We start from the raw sequence: 25,023 nt of genomic DNA on the forward strand, positions 1-25,023 counted from the left end.
TGGCGGCGGCGGAGCCTGGAAGCTGCCGGGAGACGCGCGCTGCCCTTCCCAGAGCGCTCGTGGCAGGCCGGGGCGGCCGGCGACTTCCGGGCGCTTGCGAGAGAAAGCCCCGCAGCCTCGGCCCAGGGAGACGGATCCCAGTGCTTTTGACTGAGCCATGGCTACGCCAGAAGGGAAGCGAGCACCCACTTTTAATTCCCTGCGGCAGCATCCTTAAGGATGCTAGGTAATACTAGGTAAAACGCGCCTTTACAAAGGCCAAGCTCCAGCAGGGCGCCCGCTTCTCCTCACCACATCTACTTTGGGGACCCGATCCCGGGCATAGCCCTTCCGAAGAGCTTGACGGTAAACGCGCAGGCATTTTTCTTTTTTTTACATACGTAATTATGCCACCGCTCTTTAACGAGGCACAGTACTTCTACCTCAAAGGTAGCAAGTGTGTGAAAAAAGCTGTATTTTCTTTAGCTACGCAAAACGCGTCTTTGACACGCAATTTGGGCAAAACACACTCACTTAGGGGTGGGAGGGCTTAAATGCCCCATCGGCCTGCAGCTGAAGTCAGTAACATGCCTGCTTGGAGGGGGGAAGCTTGCGTATGAACGGAACCAATACCTTCTTCATCATTCACAGTCTCCCATGCAGGCACAAAGAGCTTTACCTCCCTGTACTTCCCCAGGATGCTTCCGATCGTCACTCTTCAGTCACCTGTCCGCTGAGTGAATCTCAGCATGAAAGACTGAGCATGGCCTAGAACAGCAGCCTTTTTCAAAGGTGTTTATCTTCAGCACATTACCAAAGGAAGATAAAAGCCAAAGCCGGTATTAAAATCCAAATAATTCAAGTGAATAATAAGAAATATTGACAACTTCATCAGTATAGGGAAAAAACCCTACATTTTTCTTTGCTAGCAAGCTCCCATTCTAAGCAGTTATTTCCGGCCCACAAAAAGTTACTAGCAGAGATCATTTTTGATGTGACTTCTGCAGTTCTTACAAAAATGCAATGAGGTTTATAAAAGAAATCATTGTGTATTAAATACATTTAAATTGAATTTGTAATGGATGAGAAACCAGTTTTAAATGTAGCTATGAAACAAATCTCACCAGAACAATTAAATCGGGGGAGAGGGATGTATGGTAATCCAGTAGTTACAGAGCTGAGATTATATTGCCTGTTTAATGACAGACAGTTAACTGTGCTGCATGCCTGAAAGAAAATTTCATCCTCCTCCTTTTTTCAGCACTGATAACTAAGTACTCATAGCACAAGATATTTTCCAACTTTGGAAACACGGACATCAAAAGCATGTGAAGTTCCTGTGAAATACGAGAATAGCACTTTACTAAAAAAAAAAAAGCAGCACAAATAAACAGTGCTACCAACTCAGTGTCCCTCCATATCATCAGAGGGACTAAGTATACAGGTGGTTCAGAAGAGGTGTTTTAAACTATTACTTTATTAGTATTTATTATTACATTTTATTAGTATGAATTTAGTAGTAAACTTATTTTAGTTTATTACTACTACTTCCGATACTGTTCTTTTTGTAGAAACTTTTTATTAATGCAGTGCACACTTTCATCGTTTTTCTTTGTATGTGGAAAGTCACTCCCTTGAGAATATACTCCCGTAAGGCAAGCAGGATCTTGGATATCAAGAATTATTATGAAGAACTTACTTTTCTCCAATTTTGATTTTCAATCCATTTCATAAATTTTACAACAACTTAAATGAAGCACACGTATGCCTCCTCAACTGTGTTTATTCTGTCACAGATCATTCTGTAAGTTATGATTGTGCTCTTTAACTACTCTTTAAGCAAACAAAGGATTTGTTAGTTACTGGTTTAATGCTTGCAATATATAACCCAAGTTTGAGGGGGTTTATTTTAGGGCCATGTTGTGGTTTAACCCAGCAGGCAGCTAAACACCACACAGCCACTCGCTCACTCCCCCTGCAGTGGGACGGGGGAGAGAATTGGAAAAAAGGTAAAACTCATGGGTTGAGATAAAGACAGTTTAATAGGACAGAAAAGGAAGGGAAAATAATAATAATGATAAAAGCATATACAAAACAAGTGATGCACAATGCAATTGCAGCATGCCAATACGTGGTCAGTCCCCAAGCAGCAGGCCGCAACCCCCCCCTCCCTCCTACCCCCGCCCCAGCTCTCCCCCTGCCAACTGCCCCCAGTTTTATTGTTCAGAATCCCTTTGGCCAGTTTGGGTCAGCTTCCCTGGCTGTGTCTCTTCCCAACTTCTTGTATCCCTACAGCCTCCTCACTGGCTGGGGAGCGTGACAAGCTGATAAGTCCTTGACTTAGTGTAAGCACTGCTCAGCAACAACTAAAACATCAGTGCGTTACCAACATTATTCTCACCCTAAATCCAAACCACAGCACTACACCAGCTACTAGGAAGAAAATTAACTCTATCCCAGTTGAAACCAGGTCAGGCTATGAGATTACTAACTATATTAGAATGTGTGGTTGCATAAGGAAGCAGCAGCTTCAAAGTGTTAAGACTGGCTGATCTGCAGAATGAGTTTTCATTCAGATGCGAGTTTAGAAATTTCACAGTTGAAAACTTCACTGCTAAAGTACCAAGTATCACAAACAGAAGAGGGCAAGTATGCATACATCTGAATTATTTTTGTTCGTTTTAAACAGCTTCTATCTTTGAGATTATGCCATAGTCTCTTAGAGGCTTACACACTTCATTCCCATCAGCAAAACTGAAAGTAACTCTATCTAAATAGGGGGCTAAATAAGGCATACAGAAAGCATATCAGCCTTTTTTGGAGGGGGGGAATATAAATGAAAAACTGCAAGAATGAACTTATTTTTGAAGGAAAACCTGACAATTCCATATGATGAAATATGCTATAGAAGACAAAAAGACAAAATTGGAATTATTTTTTGTTTGTTGCTAGCTAATATTTTGCTTGAAAATAAGCTGAGGAAAGAAAAGAAATTGTGAAAGTTGCACATCTAAGAGTTTACAGATAGGTGGCTACAGATGGATGAAAACCAAAACAGGAACTAGGACCCCAGTTCCCTAAGACCACTTTGGTAAATCTAGCTTTCAACTTTAATAAAAATAGATTGGTAAGGAAAAAAATTAAACATGACATTTCTAAAACCAGATAATTCTAATAAGTTATCATTAATTCTACATTTAAGTCAGGAATACTGAAAACTACAATCTAAGAAGAAATACAGAAACTTAAGTCTGATTTTTTTTTTTTTTTAAATTTATTTCAAAGTCATAAATAACAGTGGTTTCAATTTTACCATGTAACTAATTCTTTCCTGAACAAGATAAGACGGTACATTACCAGCTCTGGAAGGACTTCAAGTAAAGCTCAAGTTCATACTACTAATTAAATTCTTGGCTGGTACAAGGATCCCCTTCACATTTTATGAAAATGAACATGTGTTTTCCCCGGTTGCCAAATATAATACCTCTGTTCTTTAAAGCATTTTTGTCTGTATCCCCAAGGCCTTGAAAAAGATTCTTAGCAGCATCAAACAGGACTGACCTGTTTCTTAGTCTTTCTTTCTTCTTGTACACAAGCACAGCAGCAAATGAACTCCCATAAAATCACAGAACAGAAACAAACCCAAGAAATCTCAATGGCACTGCTTGACCAGAGATTGTTTTATGTATGTTTACTGGTGTCTATGTTTTCAGTTCTCTACAGGAAAAAAAAAAAGTAGCAGTCTACAAACATTTCAAACACTTTTACACAAGGATTCAGTAAACAATCAACATTAATAAATATTATTTGCTCCTTCAAAAAATCAGTTTTTGAAGAAAATAGAACGTATTTGGCTTGCACACAATTTTAGTGCATTTTAAAATAGGTGGAGCAAAAAACCTTGGAAACGGTCCATTTTTAGTACCTGCCCTTTTGTATATGATTTACCTAGTAAACAAAAAAATTATGGCTTTCTATTAAAATGCTCAATCTATTTAAAAGCAAGGGTCTGTATTAAAATCCACAGTTGCTTGTACTAGCAATCTAATACAACACCCATATTTCATTAAACTTAATTTGAAGGTTGTCTGTGCTGCTGTCCTGTGAATCCAGATGCTTTAGCCAAAGAAAATTTTTTAAATGAATGAAGGGCCTGTATTGCAATTCAACAGTGCTTAATATCCCTCATGATTCTTGCTGGGTCCTCTTCTGTGAGGCTTTTCCCTGAGTCATGTATTTATTGGAAAGGCTGCCTAAGATTGGGAGGAAGAAAGCATCACACTTTAAAAGGTTTAAAAAAAACCCAAAGACAAGACATAAACCAACTGAAACACACAGGAGAAGATTACTGTTAAGTCAAACTATAATGAAAGGACACAGAGATCAACTTTAGATCATTACCTGCTGGAGGACAGTAGGAAATATTAAAATACAAAATTGAAAACTAGCATTTTTTTTCAACTAAACACCTAATGACAAATCATTTTGTGTTTAAAATCCCCAAACTTAGATTTGAAAAAGCCTTGCAGTGAAAACATAAAATACTGTGTCTTCCCAACAAAACTGAGAATTTAATTTGAGATACTTAGTTGCAGTTTAGTTTTCCAAAGTTTGTAAAGACTATTTAGGCCCCCCTTCAGGTGCCTCAGAAGACATTTACATGTTGTATTGAAAAAAACCCAAGCTGCTAAAACTTCTGCAGAGTTGCACCAGAAACTCGAAGTAATTAAAAAAGAGCTGTTGCTTTTAAAATCTTCATTGTACATGTTAATAAGTATGCAAAATTACTGTAAGGAAGCTGCATTTGTAACCATATATCTAGGAAAACATCTGCTGATCCAGAGAGAGTACATAAAGACCTTTGTATTATCATCTGACTGCTACCTGTAAGTGTAATTTTAACTTCCTTGCATTTTGGCAGCTCAGACCAAGGATGTGCTTTGATAGTCTCTCCTAAGTTAGTTGATAATGTGGAATTATAGACAATTACTCTGAGAAAGCCTCACAAGAAAGCGCTCCACGTGTCATTCCTGAAGAAACACAGAACCCCACCCATGTATGCCGACACAGGAGAGAAGAGAGAGATTGATACAACCTCACCATACCCTTCTGCAAAATAAATCTACCAGAGTTAAAGAAAAAATGCACAAAACTGACATGCCCAAGTTTTGCTTCCAGAACTGGAAAAATTGCCCCCTTTTGCAGAAAAAAAAAAAAAAAAAAAAAAGTGGCTTCACTTCAGAATTATCTAGCAACCTGTCCAGACTGCTGCTGTGGTCAGCAAATTAGGCAGAGTTCCCACAAGGACTGATGGAGAAAGCAAGTTAAAAAAACATGCTTTTAGACAGAATTTCTGAATTGAAATGAAGATATATACCAACCTGACTGGGGACTCAAAAATACTTTTCCTTTTTGTTTCTTTTTTTCTTCCTGTATAAGCAGTCCCTATAAACAACATATATGCGTTGATGAACCAACAAAATTGGATTATGTCATTCCACAATAAAAAAAAAAAAAAAAAGGCCCCCCCCTGAAAGCTTAAGTAAAGCTATTTTTAGTTACTTTATATGGACTTTAGAACATTTAAAGAGAAAAAGATCAAAGAAAAGGGACACTTGGTATTTACCTGATTTAATCTACCAGCATGTTTGGCAGCGCTGGGTACAGAAGGGGATCCACACAACACTTCTGGTCTTGAAACACCTGGAAAGATCATAATATAACAAAGATTTGCTAATTTGAAACTAGTTTCCATTTCAGGTATCATAAGATATAAAAATACGAAAATATTTGCAATCTATCTTCATAGTACATAGAAGATAGGACATTGTTATTTTCCTCGATTTTGTAACGTGGAAAACTGGCACAATGAGGTGAAATACATCTATAGTTAAGCATCTAAGTTAGGAACCTACAATAAATTAAGCTCTGTATTCTCCTCCAGAATCAGAGGGAGACATGGAACTTCAAAGAATGAATGGTGATACGGTGGTAAATGAATTGTCCATAGTCTTACAAAATGTAGCACAGCAAAGAACAAAGTCTGATCTCATAGCTCCAGTTGTTCATAGTCCTCTATTCAACTAGAGAGAACACTTCAGGGACTAAGCAAGCAAAAAAAGCCCAAACTACAGATCACAGATTAAAACACCTACTCTAGAATTTATGATTTTAGATATATGTACTGTACAGTCTCAGTGTAGTTCTCATATGATAAATGTTATAAAATACAACGTCACTGATGACAAAACAGGCATACTCCCCTTTACCTTAGCAAACTCAGTATCATGGCAAATGGAATGGTAGAAAGAAATGCTCAATGAGACAAGGTCAAAAATAATGAACTCAAAAGTCAAATTTAGACTTGACATACACCTTCAAAAGGTCAGAAGCCGAACATAATGTGGCTTCAATTTTTAAACATCTTTTCTTTCCACCCAACACTTCTAGTGGTCTACTGAACTAAGAACACTTCCCAATACCTTTCAAATTCTGAATATATTTGCACCATTTTCCTCCCACTTCCAGCACCTGCTTAGCATAGTCTTATGCCCCCTTCCACCAATTACATCTGATTAAGATGAATGACAGAACATTTTTTGCTAGTAGAGAAGAGCTGGTTTGAAGTTATTTTTATACAAAGGATTCCTATTTGTCACTTTAAGAGGTCAAGTCATGAGTAATCTGTACAGCAAATTTTTCTAGCATGAATTTAAATGCTCCTAGGTTTACCTACAGGGAAACAATAATACAGAATTCCTTTGGAAGCTAACTAAAAGTACCATTCACTTTCTTAAGGAATCTCAGTTTTTATCTTAGAGTGATTTTCCTTTACAACACAGATTATGAGAGAGCTGTCTTCTCTGAAGGATGACTTAAATACTGCTAAGCAAGTATTTAATTATTTCGTTCAGGTCTGTCAGTCAGGATCTGGATTTGGGGGCATTTTTGTAATTTTATTTTATTTTATTTTTTAAAAGTCAAAATTGCAAGCTGACTCCATGAAAAATAAGACAGACTGCAGTACCCCTCCATCTGCTGAGTTGGCAGGAACATTCTTTATTGTACTTAATTCACAATATTCTATCTGAGCAATCTGCACACTTTCATAATGACTTCAGGGTCTTCTGGAATAATTCTGGTTTAGATGATGTGAAGAGCTATAACGCTAGCTTTTGTTGCAATTATAATGTAGTGAAAAAAGAAGCTGTAATCTGAGATGTTAGCAAACTCTTATATAGTGAGGACAACGGAAGCAATTTCAACATTCAACTCATACCCTTTCTACTACCTGCTCAGAGAAACCATGTCAAATCTCTTGGGATACAGCAAAGTTCTGAAAGGTAGGTGAGGATGAAGGGAAAACTGACTAAATGTGACTACATTTAAAAAAAAAAAAAAAAAGCATGATGCCATTCAATGCAAAAACCTTACCCATTAGTCAACCTTGTTAAAAACACCAAAAAATATAAGCCCTGTTTAAAACTACTCAGCTTGATCAGTTTCATACCTGTAGCTCCTTTATACTGTGGGCATTCCTTTTTAATATGACCTTCTCTTCCACAGATAAAACAACGTTTCTCTCTTATGTCCCTGTCTTCCGGGCGCTTCCACTTCTCTGCTGATTGCCTGGGAGTCTTTTCTCTTCCAGTTTCCACAACTACCCTTGCTAGTTTCCTCTTCTGAGGTGTACATAGATACACCTTTCCCTCCTTGATTGAGCTCTCCTTTTCTGTTGTTTTAGTCTGAGTTTCTTTCTCCTCTTTGCTTCTTTTCTCCTTGCTTTCTGTGTACCTCTGGTTTTTGATATCTTCGTAATCACGATGCCTTCTTAGTCTGCAGGAGCAAAAAAATGCTGCAGAGTTCATAGGCCTTACATACATAAAGTAAAAAAACCCAAACCAAAACCAAGTGCTGTCTACAGACAACAGATATATTTCATGTATTTCTTCAGTGGGTTAAATAAAGTGAATTGATGTACCTGTCCCTTTAACTTTCCTACCAAACAGTAGGATGCAACATGTTTAATAATTTAACTTCACAATTAGATTACAATACAGCCCTAAATTCTAATAATTATATCTCAAAAAATATAAACACAACAGAAAATCTGCGTGCTAGAGTTGCAAAGACAGTGGAAGAAAAGAAACACCGAGCAAAATGCTAACAAAGTATAAAAAATAGGGCTATTAGTTCTGGTTTTTCTTCTACTTGTACAATTCAATCAGAACTCACTCCCTTCTGGAACTGTGTATATTCACAGTATCTCTAAAATTATCTTCTACTGCGAGAAGCTTCTAACATTCTACGTGACTTAAAGATCTAGCAGTGCGGAAACAGCTACCACTGCTGGACTGGTTTTATCTAAGTTCTCTATACATGACCTAGAGCAGGAAACATCAGTGAAACCTTCAACTCTGAAGATGGTAACTAGGCTCCTTCGGTCAGTCAGATGCAGTGCTAATGGCAAGCAACTTGAAAATACCTTGCAAAACAATGAACGGGCAAAAGAATGGCAGATGAGCTTCAAGATAAGCTTCCTTTTTTTTTTCAAAAAAGGAAAAAAGGAAGACTGGGGGAACTACAGGCCGGTCAGTCTCACCTCTGCCTGGCAAGATCATGGAGCAGATCCTCCCGGAAACTGTGCTAAGGCACATGGAAAACAGAGGTGATTGATGAAAGCCAAGATGGCTTCACTAAGCACAAAACATGCCTGACAAATTTGGTCGCCTTCAGCAATGGGATTACAGCTTTCGTGGATAAGAGAAGAGCGACTGACATCATTGACCTGGACTTGTGCAAAGCATTTGATACTGTCCTGCACAACATCCTTGTCTCTAAAATAGAGAGACGTGGATTTGACAGGCGGACCACTCAGTCGATAAGGAATTGGCTGGACGGTCACACTCAGAGACTTGCAGTCAACAGCTTGATATCCATGTAGAGACCAGTGATGAGTGGTGTCCCTCAGGGGTCCATACTGGGACCAGTATTATTTAACATCTTTGTTGGGGACACGGACAGTGGGATTGAGTGCACCTTCAGCAAGTCTGCAGATGACACCAAGCTGAGCAGTGTGGCTGATACTCTAAAAGGAAGGGATGCCATCCAGAGGGACCTTGACAGGCTAGGGAGGTGGGCCTCTGTGAACTTTATGAACCCCATGAAGTTCAACAAGGCCAAGTGCAAGGTCCTGCAACCAGGTTGGGACAAATCTCAATCATGGATAGAGGCTGGCCAATGAGTGGATTGAGAGCAGCCCTGTGGACAAGGGCTTGGGGGTACTGGTGGATGAAAAACTGAGTATGAGCCAGCAATGTGCGCTCCCAGCCCAGAAAGCCAACCACATCCTGGCCTGCATCAAAAGAAGGGAGCTGATTCTGCCCACTTACTCCACTCTCATGAGACCCCACCTGGAGTACTATGTTCAGTTCTGGAGCCCTCAGGACAAGAAGGACATGGACCTGCTGGAGTGGGTCCAGATGAGAGCCACAAAAATGGTCAGAGGGCTGGAACACCTCTCCTATGAGGAAAGGCTGAGAGAGTTGGGGTTGTTTAGCTTGGAGGAGAGAAGGCTCCAGGGAGACCTTATAGAAGCCCTCCAGTACTTAAATGGGGCTTACACGAAAGATGGGAGGGACTCTTTATTGGGGAGTGTAATAATAGGATGGATAAAACACTAAGAACAGGACAGAAGACATCATTTTTTTGCTACATAAAACCATGTACCTACATCTGAGTACTGAATGTTGGTCTGGTCTCAATATTTTAAGAAGGAAGTAGTAGAGTTAGAGAAGGTACAGAGAAAGACAGCTAAAATGATTAAGAGTGCAAGTGCTTAACTTAAGGAAGAGATATGAAAAAGGCCAAGACTCTCCAAGCTGGAGAGAAGCTAGAGGGTGAACACAGTCATGGCTTAAAAACTCATCAAGGCGGTATCGTTAACTAAATCCCACATGGCTACATCTATGGAATGCTTATGAAACTAATGAGATTGGCTTTAAAGAGATGAAAGAAAGTACTACTTTACACATCAGTTAGCATACTTATGGAACTGGCTGCCACAGAAGACTGTTAAGGAAAACAGAAGAATCAGGTTAAGAAAAAAAACAACCAAACAAAAAGCACAAAATCATAAAGAACTCCAGTCCACAAATAAGTACTGCCAAAGCAGGGCAGGTGTGTGCTCTAACATCTCTTACACAGTAACTGCAGATGCTGGGGGAATGCATGAGAAGAGATTACAGAAAACAGCCAACTAGTGTGCCCTCCATAGACAGTATCTCCTATTGCAATGGCTGGAGAAAGGACTCAAATGTATCAGTGGTCTTACCCCATAAGGCATTTATGTTCTTAGATGCCAAATCCTACTGACTTTCACTCTAATGTTGTATAGAACATAGCTGTGTATGTGTAGTGAACTGGGGTTTCACTCCAGAATGCAAAATTAAAAATCCATTGCAACTGAGACAGCAGTTTAGACTGAGTATATTTTCACAACACCTTCAGCATTCTTTATTTTAAACTGCCATCAGCTACTGTACTTGCATTTGCTGAAGTTGAATAAATTCCCAGATTAACAGTCTGAACAATATACGTTCACAATTCTCTATTGTGTAGCAGAAAGGCTACTTCATCCAATCTGATGTAAGCAGCTTTTTAGCTACTGACATAAAAGTGCAGGTCATTTTTATTTACAGCTTTTAACATAGACAGACTCCATTCACCTTACAAGTGAGCACAAAGGCTTTCAAGATTTTGTCCCCTTGAAGTTTATTTGCTGATTTTCACTATTTTATAGACATGAAGTCTTTAAAGAGCTTTGTCTTAACTAGGAAAAAAAAAAAATCAATGGATCAGCTTTAAGTTTAGATGGTTCATTATATAAAGAGCAGGAAGATCAGTTTAGCATTCATTTGTTACAAGACGACAGTTGCTGAATTTTGGGCATCTGGTTACTCAGGATCAGGAAACCTTGTCTCGCATGTAAAATGGGACATTGTTCTCATGTGTATGTTCTTAAGAAAAAGAATGCCGTGACATTCTTGTCTTGCTTTTTGACATGAATTGCATGATTCTGTGAACATGACAAAAATGTGTCTTGCTGGGAAGCAGCAGGATTCTAGAAGTAGAAGCTATTAAATGAGAATATGTAAAATGCTTTCATGAGGGCTTCTCACAGCACACAGCTATTCAGCTCTGCATTTAGACTCCCTTTGACTGCTGCTCTTCTATATAATGAAGTGCAGAGTCAGCATTACTACCTTAAAGTTAAGTAGTTCTGCAGCCTTCTGTGAAAAGATTCTGTTAAAAAACTCTACAGATTATGCTGGCAAAAGTTAAGTAGTGACTCACACAGACCAAAAATTTAAAAACCAACACTATCCACCACTGCCAAAACTGGTATTGATATATTTTCATTTCAACAGTAAATGAAATAATCTGCAGCATGTACAAGTTTTGCTTTAGCACTACTATCCTAATCTTTCTTCTAAACAAACCTAAAGAAAACTTCCACACAGATGCGAAAACTATACTCACTTTCTTCTCATGGGACAATCTTTCATGAAATGGCCAATTTTACCACAAGTTCTGCAGCATCTATCATTTGGTGCCAATTCCCCTTCTGTTAGTACCTCTGGATCAAAAAAGTACTCCTGAAGAAGAAATCGTGCATTTAAAATGAAAATCCATATACTTGGGAAACAAGACAGATAAGCAAGTGTTAAACGGCAGTAAGAGTTACAGAGAAGAATAAACCTGGTGTGTGTAGCTGAACTCCTGAAAGACCTGATGAGATTAACTGGCCACTGGCCTGTTCTTAGACAGCCTGCTGACCACCAGGTCTGCAAGCTCTTTTTTAAAACTGCAAGTTTTAAGAAACGGTAAGCTGGGTTTGATATGGATTAAAATATGTAAGTGTGTACAATGAAGCTCTGACTTGATTAGTATTCTGCATGCCAACACATTTTAAATGCAAACAACACAAAACCAGTACTCAGTAATAACACCCATAAAGATTTTTCGAGTACCATTGAAATTTAAGAGAGAAGAGCTTCAAGAGAGTGTAACCATACTCCTGCAAGTGGTAAGCTACGCACCCAAGAACATGCACATACTGCTTTTAGAAGCAACTTACCATTTTTGATGGATATTCTTTAGGAAATATTTTTATAGGGGTACCAAATACCCTTCTGCCATTGATAAAAGCCTTCATTATAAAATTTGTCACTGGGAAAGAAAGAAAGAAAGAGAAATCATCAACCAAACATCGAACAAGCCAGTAAAATAAGATCCAAGACAAGATCTTCACTTTGTACCCAAATTTGTTAACAGGAGACTTACTTTTTCTTGACAATCCAGCTCCAAGATTATGGTTCAAATCAAAGGGGTCTGTACAAAAAGTATTACAGGCATTACTCAACTCCAGGGCAAGATCAGCAATGTATACATACAAATGAACAATCCAAGGCAGCTATTCCTGATACAGAATTAATATACTGAAATTGAACTGTTTGCAAATTTATTGAAAAGAAATTAACTCCTTGGACAAAGGACCACACCTCTTCAGCTCTGAACTGACTGAAGTATTGTAAAAGAATAATTGAATGTGCGGCCAAGAAAGTAGAAATTCTTTCCATGAAAGTCATAAGGGCCAGAAAGTGGTTTAGGGAACATTTCCAAAATGTGTCGCTGCATTTTCTTCACAGAGACCATGGTATTACTTAACAGTATAATCATACACAGGGTTAAATCAGTCATGTAAATATGGACTCAGCTAAACTTAGTGTTTGTGAGAAAACCTCAGTTGCATTACAGCTAATTTCTTTTCCAAAGGATTTGGTTAAATCTTTTTTTCTGTCAGTTATTGTAATCATGAAAAGTATGAAGTCTGCTTTGCAGCTTCTTTTCAGTAGAGATTAAAAAAACCCCAAACCTAAAAATAATTTTTAGCACTACTGGAACTCAATGGGAATTTTGCAATGATTTCAAAATATGAGCAAATAACAACTTATAATCTAGTAATAGAAAAATAAGCCTTGTGGAAAGACCAAATTTTTCATGTGGGCATTAAGGAAATTCCACATATTCATGTACTTCACGTGATTTTTACCTTCAATTACAATGTATTTGGAGGTCCACTGCTTCTTGAAAGTTGTAAGCAGATTCTTTCTCCTAATGCAGATGACATGCTCTTTAAAATCAAATTCTTCTGTGTAAAAACGGAGAAGTCCCAGCCACAGTTGCCCAATAGATTCAGTGTTTTTGCCACAGTCTGGCCAAACAACTGACTGAAAATGACAGAAATATTTTTACTTCCAGTAATTACATTAAGCAGAATAATTTTCTTAACCAATATAAGTCTTATTTTATAAAGAAACACAATTGAGTTACACCAGAATACTTCCCTCCCTTTCATAATTAGTATTAATAACCCAATATTGATTTTTAAATGGTGTATTTTTTAAAATATTAACAACAGAAGTGGAGAATTAATAAAACTTCTAACATTAGGTTTTGTCTGTTATAAAAAAGAATTTATTAATTCACTTTATGTGCCTATTTAACAAAAAATAACTCAACAGGATTAACCAGTTATGACTAGACACGCAGCGGGTATTTGTAGGAGTTATCTCCACTCAGTAATGTGACACACAGAGCAATTAATCATCATTAACACCTTAAAATAATATTTTAATCTATTTTTTCAGATTTTGCAATTATGTTTTTTCCACGGATGAATTACAACCAACCATATTCTAAAAGCTTTACAGCATGGGATTGGGATTTTCAAAGCAATAGCTACTCTACTGCCATTTCTATATTCGACCACCATATTTGAGGACAATGTTTCTTAAAAGGAATTCTTTTTCATTTGTAAAGCTACAGGTAGCACCATTTCAAATTAACCTGATTTACTCACCAACTCCTCTATCTTATCAAAGAAATAAACGTTCCAGCCATCAACTAAAATTTCAGGCTTTTTTGGTTCTTTGTAGATCTGAAAACATAATATCAAAATAATTAGAAAAGCCCTTCACATTCAGCAGTGACATTCTACTGGTCAATACTGTGTACCGGTACTCATTTCTTTCTTGATATACTGTACCTCTTGAAGAACAGGGATGACAGGTGGATTTCGCTGTTGAAGAAAATAAAGCACCATAAGAGTATATGCATAAGAAGAAAGGCTACCTCGAGATGCATCTCCAATGTCACATATCTAGAAAAAGAAACATGATTTGTATCTTTTATGGTTATCATCTCTTGCTGGAGCACTTGTGCTTCTAGAATGTCTGAAATACACTTACCTTTGTAAAGACTTTCATTGTGTAACACAGATATTTTACTCTAGGATCAATGGCTGCATATGCTGACAGAAGTCTTGTGTTATGCAAGGCCTATAAAAATAGGAAAGTCATATAGAAAATATAGGAGCTCTGAATAAATGAGGGAATAAGCTGAAAACATGAAAACCAAAAACTCTTAAGTTGTGTGCTCAATAAATGCAGATGTGAAGCCCTGCATAGTAGAATATATATTGACAAAGGAAGCATTCAATAATGAGGTTATCACCTGCTCTGTTAAAAATCTGATCAACATCCTTAATCTGCACAGAAGTGGTACAGAGCAGCATTCACAGAACAGTACTTCAGAAAGGGAAGCATTAATCTACTACTGCATTTTCAAAATACTTCATAGAAGGTAAGTTCTTGAACTAAGAGATTTCAGCCCAGAAATTCAAGAGCTATCAGCTGACCCATATGAATGCATAACTTCAAGAAGAAAACTTTCAGACTTACTTAGTGGTTGAGGTATCTTCCTCAAGACTCCCTCTGAGCTCATAAAAACTTTAGAAAGTTTAATACTTGACTCTAAAACTTACTTTCCTTTGATGTTTCAAGGAACTGGCTTTTGAAGTTCAGAGACAATGAAAACAACCCCAAAATTTGTTTTTGAAGTATTTGGCCAAGAACTTGTGTTTTTTTGTAAATTCTAACACATCTTCCAGTTCAGGCAAGCTGGGTTCAAAATCACTATTCCAGGTCTCAAGGCTAAGCAAGAGCCATGACAGAAAGTGGAAAGTAGGAAAGCTGAATCTTTCTCATTTACAGAAAGACTTAAATACCTAAACCACTATTTCTTACTACTACTGAAGAACTAATATATGTTCTCAGGGAAGTGACAACTCTAAAGTCGCAACTATGCGACTTACTTCAGTCATAGTCAAATAATAAAAAAAAAAGGTTAGGAAATCTAAAACTGCAATAGGTAATTGGCAACAGTTGATTATTGAACCTCACGAAAACAATCACTGCAATCTCAAGAAGCAGACCCACATTTTTCTGTTAAAAAAAAAAAAAAAAAAAAAAGGAGACCACCTTACCAGAGTATTATATAAACTGATGTCTACTTCAAGACCACTTCTGACATGGAAAAATTTGACAATTGGGACTTTAGCAGTTGTTATAGGCAAGACATTTCTTAAACCTAGGATGAAATGTTTAATTACTGAATGACTGCAATACAGTCGTAACAGTATCAAATGCTCTAAATAACTCCAAACTGTAGTAAAAAGGCTAGGCTACAAAATAAAATCTTTGTTGATATCAAAATTGTATTTCAGTTATATTTTAATATTGATATTAGACATTTGTCAAACATGATGAATCTGCCAAGTATAATATATACAAATACACATTTAGCCCCCCATAAAACAAAGATCAGTCTAAATGTTATAGAAAACTAAGCCGAACAGATCATTGATAGTTCACTCCATTTATATTAAATTCATGTGAGATACACCAAAACAAGCACTATAAATAGGAAAACCAGAATTCCATTGGACACTTGTATCAGCCTACCTTTTACTATTAACTTACTAGGCACTGAACATACAAATACAACCTAACTACTAACTTGAAGCCTCAAGCTTTAACTTAAGGTTTGTTCATATGCATGTAGGTTATAAATACACCATGAGTCCAATTCAGATGTGGTCCTGTAACATTATAACCTCACAGACTTACACATGCAAACAAAAATAAGTCCAAATGTTCACAACATAACCTCACTATTACTAACATTAAGCTCTTAGATATAGTTTTACCGTTCTCACTACAGCAACTGAAGTCACATAAATGGAACCACTTATTTTAATTTTCAGGAAAGTTACCTGACTCTTTCTTGAGAACTTTTGCTAAATCTTCAATGATTCTGATGCAATCAAGTCCCTAAGACATTAAGAAAAAGAAGTTGAAAGTTGTATCTGCTACAAGTATTTTAGGTAAACCTTTTATTACTTGCCATTAAGCTTAAAAATGGTATAAAACTGAGTTTCATATTTTACAGAATTATGTGAATAATTGTTGTAAATTAACACTAGATAATATCTTAGCATGGGCTTTTAAAAAGTTTATATTAGGCATGAAAGGAGATCGATGTCCTTTTCCACTGTCTCCCATTCCTAGTTGTTCATGCTACAAAGCATGCTATTTATCTGCACAGGTAACACGAGAAGTAACAGCAGTGCAGAATTCAGAAGAAAACTGACTACTGAGAGTAGTTCTTAAACTTATGCCTAGACTCCCTAAAATAATCTGCCTTTGTGGCACCTATTTGTGTTTTCTTCTAATCTGAAAAGCTTCTATTATTTTATAAATTTGTTACACTACATAAACAATATAACCATAGAATTTTGCATTTATTTAAAAAAGTTTTCAAACTACCTCAGCAGTTTCCAGCCCATCCATCGTCATACAGATATCAAGGTCACTCTGTTTGAAGCCAAAGCCATTTTTTGAGGAGCCAAACAAATTCAGCTTGGTTCCTGTAAGAGATGCAGTGGGTTATAACCACATATAGACACAGAATCTCAAATTGTATATAGCTTCAAACCAGCATGTCTTTTAATACAGGCATGAAAACATTACTATCTCTCTATGGTACATCAAAACTTATTATCAATTTTGCTGATGAGGAAAGAATCTCTACTGTCATTGGTTCAAATGAGCAGTCTAACAGATCCAGAAATGAGTTACTTTTTCCAATAATTAAATCAGCATGCAGGTCCAAGCTGAAATCTGATTAAAAAAATGCTAAGACTGCTCTCTACAGAGATTTTCAGGATAAGAGACATATCTGTCCACATACCAGGCTGCAGCCAAAAAATCTTTTGCTAATTTTAAAAGACTATGATTTGAAGTCCGGGTGTTACAGGTAAGAACTCCAGAAACAAACACAAAAGTTTAAATAGCTAGAGTCTGCAGATAGGTCAGATGTTCTGCCTGTATTTTAAAATATTACAAAAACCACTAAGATTCAGTAGGAAGGACTACAAAAAAGCTTGCTGTTTGTAAGAGCAGATACAACAAGAAGTCTGACTAATGAATAAGGCTAAAATAACGATTACAAAACTGTTCCACTACTGCTTTGATCATTTTCTCCTTAACTTGCCAATATTCCTTCCTACTAATGTGTTGTATATGTAAGTCAAAAAAGACTTAAAGCCTTAAAAGACTTAAACCAGAAATTAATGTAAAGAAGTGCAGCAATGCTGAACAATACAGGTTAAATGTTCAAAACTAAAGTGTTTATTAGGCTGATAGGATATGTTTTCTTGGAAAACACTCAAATATGAACATACCAACGTATAAACATAAAGCTAGAACTGCCTAATTACCTGGGAAATCCTGTCTAATGAAGTTTTCCAAGTTTTGTCTTATATGTTCCCGAGCCTGGTCCTCTACAACATTTGGAGCAAAATCATCTTAAAAGAAATGACAACAATTAAGGCAAACTGATCCGTAGGAAGATTCAACAGCAAAGAGTCAATTGAAAAAAGTAAGGAGTTTACAGGGGGGAGGGGGGGACAGAAAAAGCAGAGGACAGAAGATTCACATGTGAAGGAAAGAAAGCAAGGATGAAGTAGAAGAGAAATACCTGTTCAAAGAAAAACATTAATTAGACAAATAATGCATTTTGTCTGGTCAGAAATGGCGAGAGAGAAAGGAGGAAAGTTGGGTCACTCTGAAAAGAACAAAAGTGGAGAAGTGTTACAAAACAGTATTTTGACTCCATTTTTTCTAGAACACTGAAGCCTTTGTTTAACAAAAACCACGAGTTAAGGAAAAGTAATGAAATTCAAAGTAGATAGAAATGTAAAAGCATCTGTCAAAAACCCCACCCTATAATCTGTAATCAGGCACCCAGTGTGTGAAAGATAAACATAAACATTTTGTATTCCTCTAGATACAAACTACTCAGTAGTCCTGTTAAAGCCCTTACAAATTTTAGAATTGTTATCTAAAAAGAGTTGGATGCAGTGTAGCAAATAAACTGGCCTCCTTTATAACACCATCAGCCTGTGGTTATTTTATTATTTTTGCAATTCTTTTTCTACCAAACAACAATATTCAAAGGAAAAAACTTACGGTAACATTGGACACAAACTTGATCTAGAATAACTGAAAATTTGGGTGTCAGTGCTGGTAGTGGGTCAAGCTCAATTTTCTTGAAGTCTTCTGGACAATCCCTCTTTAAATGACCTTCTCGTTTGCACAAGCTACATACCACTGTAGGAGACTGCATGAACAGAAAGCAAGAATGGTTTTAAAAACTATAATACTTTAATGAATTTGAGCAACACTTCCATATACCTGATAATAGAACATAAGCAATACGTTTATGTTCTGATACAGCTTGCTTACCTTGCCCTTTGTAAAAGCTGATTTACTGAATTCATAAAAAAGTTCAGATTCTGAACACTGTTCTATTGCTGTGTTCTCTTCAAAAAGGCTTCCCTTCTCAGTAAGATCCTCTTGACTCAAATTGATCCTCAGATGTCCATCCACATTTTCTTCGAAATGTTCATTCTCGTACTTATTGGGGATAGAAAAATGTTCTTCTTCCTCTGACAGTGCATCATCATCTCCAGATCCAGTGTATGTGTTATCTAGTTCATCTCTCGCTCTTACAATAACACAACACACTCTCTGGTTTAGAAGACTTGGTTCTTCCTCCTCTTCCTCCTCATCATCCGAGTTAATCATTTGGGATTTTTGACTCTGTGCTGAACATAAGAATTTTTTGGGGGATTCATCCAGTTCATCAGTACCTTCAGTGCTCTCCTCATCAATGTCAATCTTGCCATCCATTATACCACTGCACTCTAAGCCAAACTCATCACTCTCTGTAAGTACAGCATTTTGAAAACCTTCTAAGTCTGAAGTACTACATGTCTCTATATCATGCTCATTCACTGTAACAGGGAGATCACCACTATCACTGTCTTCATCTATTACCTGCTCAGCAGTCAAGATATTATTCCATCTTCTTTTTTGTTGTTCATGTTCTTCCTCTTCCTCCTCTTCCTCTTCATTTCCACTCTCTGTCTCTTCACAACTTGGTTTAAAATCCTCATTATCTCCAGAAATAACTTCCTCAATTATACAGTCTGAATCTTCATGGGCAATTCCCAAATGACTTATATCATCAGCCACTTCTGTGAAGCTTTCTGAGCCATCACACAGTTTTGAAGGATCAATTCTATGTGCCTGGGGCATACCTGTAGCCTCCATTCTGCAATCTTCCATTACTGCTGTGTTTGTTCTACCATCCAAGTTTTGCAACTCAGAATTTTCATGCTTTATAGCATCTTTTCCATGGTCCAGCATTTCAGATTTCTCCTCAGTGGTATTTGGAGAGGTTTTTTTGCTCAATTTTGCACTTCTTTTGTGAGGTAAGGCAAAATACTTGTAAGTTGCTCTCAGGCAGTGAAGGATATACTCATACACTAGCTGACTGTTCAGAGTTCTTGCCACATTCCTTTTGACTGAATATGGGTCTAGTAGAAAGAAGTGAGCCAGAAGTGCAGGAGTTAACTCTTTTTTAAAAAAAGTACATCCTTACAAAATGTGAATATAAAACTGTTAGTTACTCTAAAACATTGTGTAGGGACACAAGATCTATGAATTGTGCTGAAGACAATTTTTAAGTCCACTTAATTACTTTTGATAATGTTGGAAAAAATACCCAAGAGAAATATTACTTAAATTAATTTTTTTTCAAAACATATTCTACTATAATGTCGGGAATCATAGTACAATATTGAAAAATTCTAAGTTATGACACACAATGTCAATAGCCAAGACAGTACCCTAGAAAATTAAAGTTAACAGTTCTTTAAAGTCTGTTGATATAAATACCTTCCACAGCAATGCGCTTTTTAGGCCAGTCCTTTGATTCACGAGACACTGCTTCTTTGAGTCGTATGCTAATTACTAAATCAGCCATATTGAACTCCAGGGCATAGAAACGAAGCAGTTCTACCCAGAGCTGACCAGCATGTACTGAACACTGCTGTCCTGATTCAAATACTAATGGAACCTGTCAATTAGAGAAGAAAAGCTTAAATAATATTTAATGCACAGGTGTTTAGCTGTTGCACTTCCTTGAATTTCATCTGTAATGTAATATTACAAAATTTATAGTTGCTTCTATACTCCTGCAATTCCAATAAAAACTGCAATTAAAAAAATGGAAGAGATAGTATAAACTTAAATTATAAAACTTCAAAATGAAAGACTGCAGCAATGGTAAAGAATAGCATCAAAGACTAAAACAATTTCTCATTTAAGTGTTTATGCCATAATTTATAAATTTCCAAGAAGATATCACATCTAATCTAATTGGACAGAAAGGATTATATAGCCTTTTTTTAGCAAAGCCGAAACTGTATTGTTAACTGTCATAACATGCAATCATATAGTGATACAGTTCCTTGCAAAGTTGTTATAAAATAATTTGTAAGAACAGTTCAAAGCTAAGAGGAAATATATTTCATATGCTTAAACTAATTCTGAGATAAAATTGCTTCTACTCTATAAACTATATTCTCCCCCAACAGATTAAACCCCAGGGTCTTAGCAAAGAGTTTGAAATAACAACTAGTTTCCCGCTAGCCTCTTATCACCAAGCAGTAAGCATAGCAAGCCTTGTATCAAGCAGTAATCCAATCTCTTAGCTCAGCTTGTTGTTTTGCAACATATACACAAAACAAAAATAGAAGACAGTTCTTTTTTCGAGAACAGCAATGACTGCTAGACTGCTACAGAAGTAAATTAAGTAATTCAGACCTTGCCCCTTCTAGGGGAAGTTTCTTGTGGCAGATCAGAATCATCAGTGGGGTTATGCTCCCAAATCACAGCATTGTTCTCGACTTCCTTCAGATGAAAATTAGTTAGTTTGTTTAATGAGAATCCTCCAATCTAAAGGAAGCAGAAAAAAGAAACATACCGCCAAACATCACGTGAACTTTAAATCTTACCCTCCCCATGGTAGTAAGCCAAATTAAAACAGAACGAAGTTTAAAAATAGCTGTTCCAGGCCTAGAATATGCCCCAATCTGCTTCTCTTTTCTCCCTATACTTCTCTACAAAAAGCTCTCCAGAGTTCAGTGCTTTTGGAAGGGTACCCGTATGTTATAGAACCTTGTCTTTGCATATTACACAACAACAAATAAGGTTTTTTTAATTATATGACCATATACTATAGGATGTTGCTCTCATTCAGTGCAAAGAGTGGAGAGGCTTTGGGAATAAGTCAGTCATGTACTGAAGGAAATTGTTAACTACAAGGTCCATGTAATGGAAACTGGAACATGCACACTAAATATAACAGGTGACTGTAAGAACAAAAGCGGGTGCCATGAATATAACACCTGGATGGTGTTCTGGAGAATTGGATTCTGGATTTGTGTCCATAATACAACTTCTGACATTAAGACGCACTTCCGCTTCTAAACCCAAGAAATACATGCTCTAAACCCCTAGTCTGATCTGTCAGGCAGATATCACACAAGCATGCTCCCCAGCTGTGGTCTATGTTTTGAAGAATTAGATGTCAAAATCCCAGACATTGTTTTGGGATGTAGCTATGTGAATTCAGAGTTCTCAAAAGTCTGGAAGAAAGGCTGAAGAAATGAGGAAGTAGATTGCTATGAAGTGCATTATTCAATGCCCAGCTCTCCTTACTCACAAAAGGGGCAACAGAGCACTTAATGACTACGATTGTGAATTGCATCCTTACAGCCAAGCATATAAAGGTCAGGTGTAGTCTGGCTGAATTCACATTCTTTCTGAATTCCTGCAGAAGTAGCTGGCTTATGACTTGCTCAGAATAGCAAGGAGCTGACAGGTTACACACCACCACAGGTGACTGATCCTCTTATTCTTACTATTCACTGTATTAATACACATACCCATGATCCCAAATAGACAGGTAGAAAAGGCTCTTTCCTCTGTTGTAGAAAGAAAATAACCATTAAAGCAAACACATAAGGTGACAAGCCTCCCTCTTCAGGACGATCAACACAGCACAACTGTAAAAATAAATTGTGCAGTCATTAAGGTTTCAAGTGATACTGTGAAAAATACTGTGAAAAAGACATCTTTGAGCTCTTATGAGATCGATTTTGTTCTCAAGGCCTGCATATTTACTGGAGTCATGTTATTACCATAATATTTTCAGTTTAAGAGCCATAGGATTAAGACTGGCAAAACAGACAGCATACAGCACATTTGCAAAAATGATGACTCATTTTACATAGATATAGTACAAGTCAAAAGTTTTTCAATCTTCTTAAATCATATTTTAATTGCAGGCACATAAAGTTTTGGAACAAGTTATTTTAATTCACAATGAAGTTTTCATCTACATGGGGAAACAAGCAGCTTTTTCCTTTCAATTTTTTTTCATGATGGGTTAAGTTTTATGGGAAGCTGGTAAATCCACTTGATATACATTCCTCTGACTTGTTCGGTAACAGCAGGATACTTACAGTCTGCACACCACTGGCTGAAACTTAAAATTCCACTTTTGAAATTTAGTGGAACATTATAATGCAAAAATGATAGTTACATAATTTATAGCATTTACAATTTATAAAAAATTTAAATATCCTTTTTCCCCACACTTTTTCTAAAGACTGTTTCAACAACTGTTTTCTAAAAACCATGCCTACAGTCTTACCAGCATAATATCAATGCTCATTCAATATTTATTCACAGGCAGGAGACTACAAATGACTCTTACCTTTGCCCAGTACCTGAAGGCAATCACTAAAGGTACTAGAGTAGGTTCCAGTTTTCCAAGTGTAGCCAAATGGTTTGTTGTCAGACAAGCATTCTCATTCCCTGCACTCACTTTGCAAATAAGGCCACTAAAACCCAAAAAGAAACAAAGTAAAAGATCTTGGAAGTTTTGTAAGAACAGCCATAGGTCAGATAACATCTCACAAAACAGTGTAGAAGGCTGTAAGGAAAGACTTAACAGCCTCATAAAGACACCATGTCTATATTAAGAGAAGCATGGAAAACCAATTTGATTTATGGTTAGGTTGAAAATATATATATTATGATTGTCTGTAAAAATGTTTTCAAATACAAGTCAAATTTAATTATTTGTTTCTAATGACATTAATTCACTGAACCAGAAAAAAGTTACAGTACTAATTTCCTTCATAAATCAAAAACACCTTCCCATACCACACCCATTAGAAAACAGTTCTATGCTGTTTCCATAGCACAAGAAATATTTTCAAACACTGAAAGATCAAGGTAGCAGCAAATAACCAGTAGCATTTCTGTATCAGTAGCTCTTTATAAAATGTTTAATAAATCTTAAGTGATATCCATTAAATGGGCAAAATAAAATGTCTTTCACTTGTTCTCAAAATACTAGTGAAGATAAGCAAGCTGATCTTGCCCTTACAGAAATCCATAATTTAATGTGGTATCTACATTACCTATAAGGAAGGAAACTTTCTGCTTAAGCAGTTATTCCAAATGGAAGGGTAAGGGTACATGCTGGAAGCCATAATGGTTGAAGGGTTTGTGAAATACACAGCTGAGGACAGAACAACCCTTACCCTCTTATTCTAGGCTAGGAATGACTTGCCCATGAGTGTTAGTTTGTGTTTCAAAATCCATGGAACTGTAATAATTTAGTACAGAAACGTCATTTTTCAGATGTTGGTACATATAATTTACATTGCTATATACTATTAGAACACACAAAGTGACAACCAAGACCTTTGCTTTTCTCTGCACACCACCACAGGTATTCTAGCATGGAAATCTGCATCAACTTCTGTAAAAGATTCTAGGCGGGAGAAAGAAAAAGAAGAAGCCACGTTAAGCATGGTGTTGACAAAAAATATGTTGAACTGGATGCAACTAGAAGTACAGCTAGAACTTCAATTTCTTAGTAAAATTACTATTTTGAGACATACATCAGTACATCTGATAGATTAATCCTGTCACACTTTTAAAGCAAGTTTTTTACATGTGATGGGAAGATTATGGTCTACACTCTATGATAAGCACTGTTAAGAAAATACTCAGGAAAAAAGGAACTTTACAAAATTCATATACACAGTAGGTAAAATTAAATAGGTATATTTTGGTTAAGCGCTGGCTTCAGTAATCCAGGCATACAGACAGACCAATGATATCTGTAAAACAATGTTAGTGTGAAAGATGAAAAAAACAGAGTGTTATGTCAGTACTAGACAGAAAGAAAATACCAAAGTTTATTTTCCCTGGCAATCTAGACATGCTTGGTGTTAAGTATAGACCAGGCTTACGGACATGATGTAATTTCTTCTTACTATGCTTGATTTTTAATTTTTTTCCTCTTATTCTTAATATAGGTTTCCAAATACAATTCAGCTACATTTTTATCTTAACACTAAAAAAGTACAGATGTCAGTGCAGTCCTTTCTCCAATTGGAGTTTATTGATCCAAACCGGGCTTATTTTTTGATCCCTCACTGTTTCACTGGGCCAGGTAGAAAGGAAACTATGAAACAATTTTAGATACCCAACTCAAAAATTCTGAAACGACAAGGTTTTCTTGATGTCACCTAGCCATTTGGACACCCGACTTCTTTGAAAAAATATCTTGCTTTTGTCACTGGGGTACCTCAAACGCCTAATGCTCTGCCCCTGTATCATCTGACTCACGGAAAAAGGCTTTGCCCAA

At 36.7% G+C, this 25,023-nt stretch overlaps 1 protein-coding gene across 5 annotated transcripts in view; it reads right to left on the minus strand.

Annotated features, from left to right (window-relative positions):
* Positions 1–3,229: 3,229 nt before the first annotated feature.
* Positions 3,230–25,023, minus strand: part of ZCCHC6 (zinc finger, CCHC domain containing 6) — a 38,225-nt gene continuing 16,431 nt past the window's right edge. For 3 of the 5 annotated variants that reach the window (XM_010568660.1, XM_010568664.1, XM_010568665.1), the window contains 22 exons: positions 24,072–24,141; positions 23,074–23,200; positions 22,241–22,360; positions 21,117–21,248; positions 20,187–20,367; positions 18,690–19,825; positions 18,414–18,564; positions 17,663–17,749; positions 16,710–16,810; positions 16,157–16,214; positions 15,368–15,471; positions 14,292–14,381; positions 14,090–14,203; positions 13,904–13,981; positions 13,094–13,271; positions 12,325–12,372; positions 12,119–12,210; positions 11,521–11,636; positions 7,490–7,815; positions 5,606–5,682; positions 5,361–5,424; positions 3,230–4,232 (listed from right to left, as the gene is read on the minus strand). In XM_010568660.1, the coding sequence (XP_010566962.1) occupies positions 4,165–4,232; positions 5,361–5,424; positions 5,606–5,682; positions 7,490–7,815; positions 11,521–11,636; positions 12,119–12,210; positions 12,325–12,372; positions 13,094–13,271; positions 13,904–13,981; positions 14,090–14,203; positions 14,292–14,381; positions 15,368–15,471; positions 16,157–16,214; positions 16,710–16,810; positions 17,663–17,749; positions 18,414–18,564; positions 18,690–19,825; positions 20,187–20,367; positions 21,117–21,248; positions 22,241–22,360; positions 23,074–23,200; positions 24,072–24,141 (3,518 nt within the window). In that variant the 3' untranslated portion in view covers positions 3,230–4,164. The remainder of the gene's footprint in view (positions 4,233–5,360; positions 5,425–5,605; positions 5,683–7,489; positions 7,816–11,520; positions 11,637–12,118; positions 12,211–12,324; positions 12,373–13,093; positions 13,272–13,903; positions 13,982–14,089; positions 14,204–14,291; positions 14,382–15,367; positions 15,472–16,156; positions 16,215–16,709; positions 16,811–17,662; positions 17,750–18,413; positions 18,565–18,689; positions 19,826–20,186; positions 20,368–21,116; positions 21,249–22,240; positions 22,361–23,073; positions 23,201–24,071; positions 24,142–25,023) is intronic. The other 2 variants (XM_010568663.1, XM_010568661.1) reach the window with 2 other exon arrangements.

The sequence above is a fragment of the Haliaeetus leucocephalus genome, unplaced genomic scaffold, assembly GCF_000737465.1.
Source record: "Haliaeetus leucocephalus isolate CR32 unplaced genomic scaffold, Haliaeetus_leucocephalus-4.0 Scaffold251, whole genome shotgun sequence".
In the NCBI taxonomy this organism is placed as follows: domain Eukaryota; kingdom Metazoa; phylum Chordata; class Aves; order Accipitriformes; family Accipitridae; genus Haliaeetus; species Haliaeetus leucocephalus.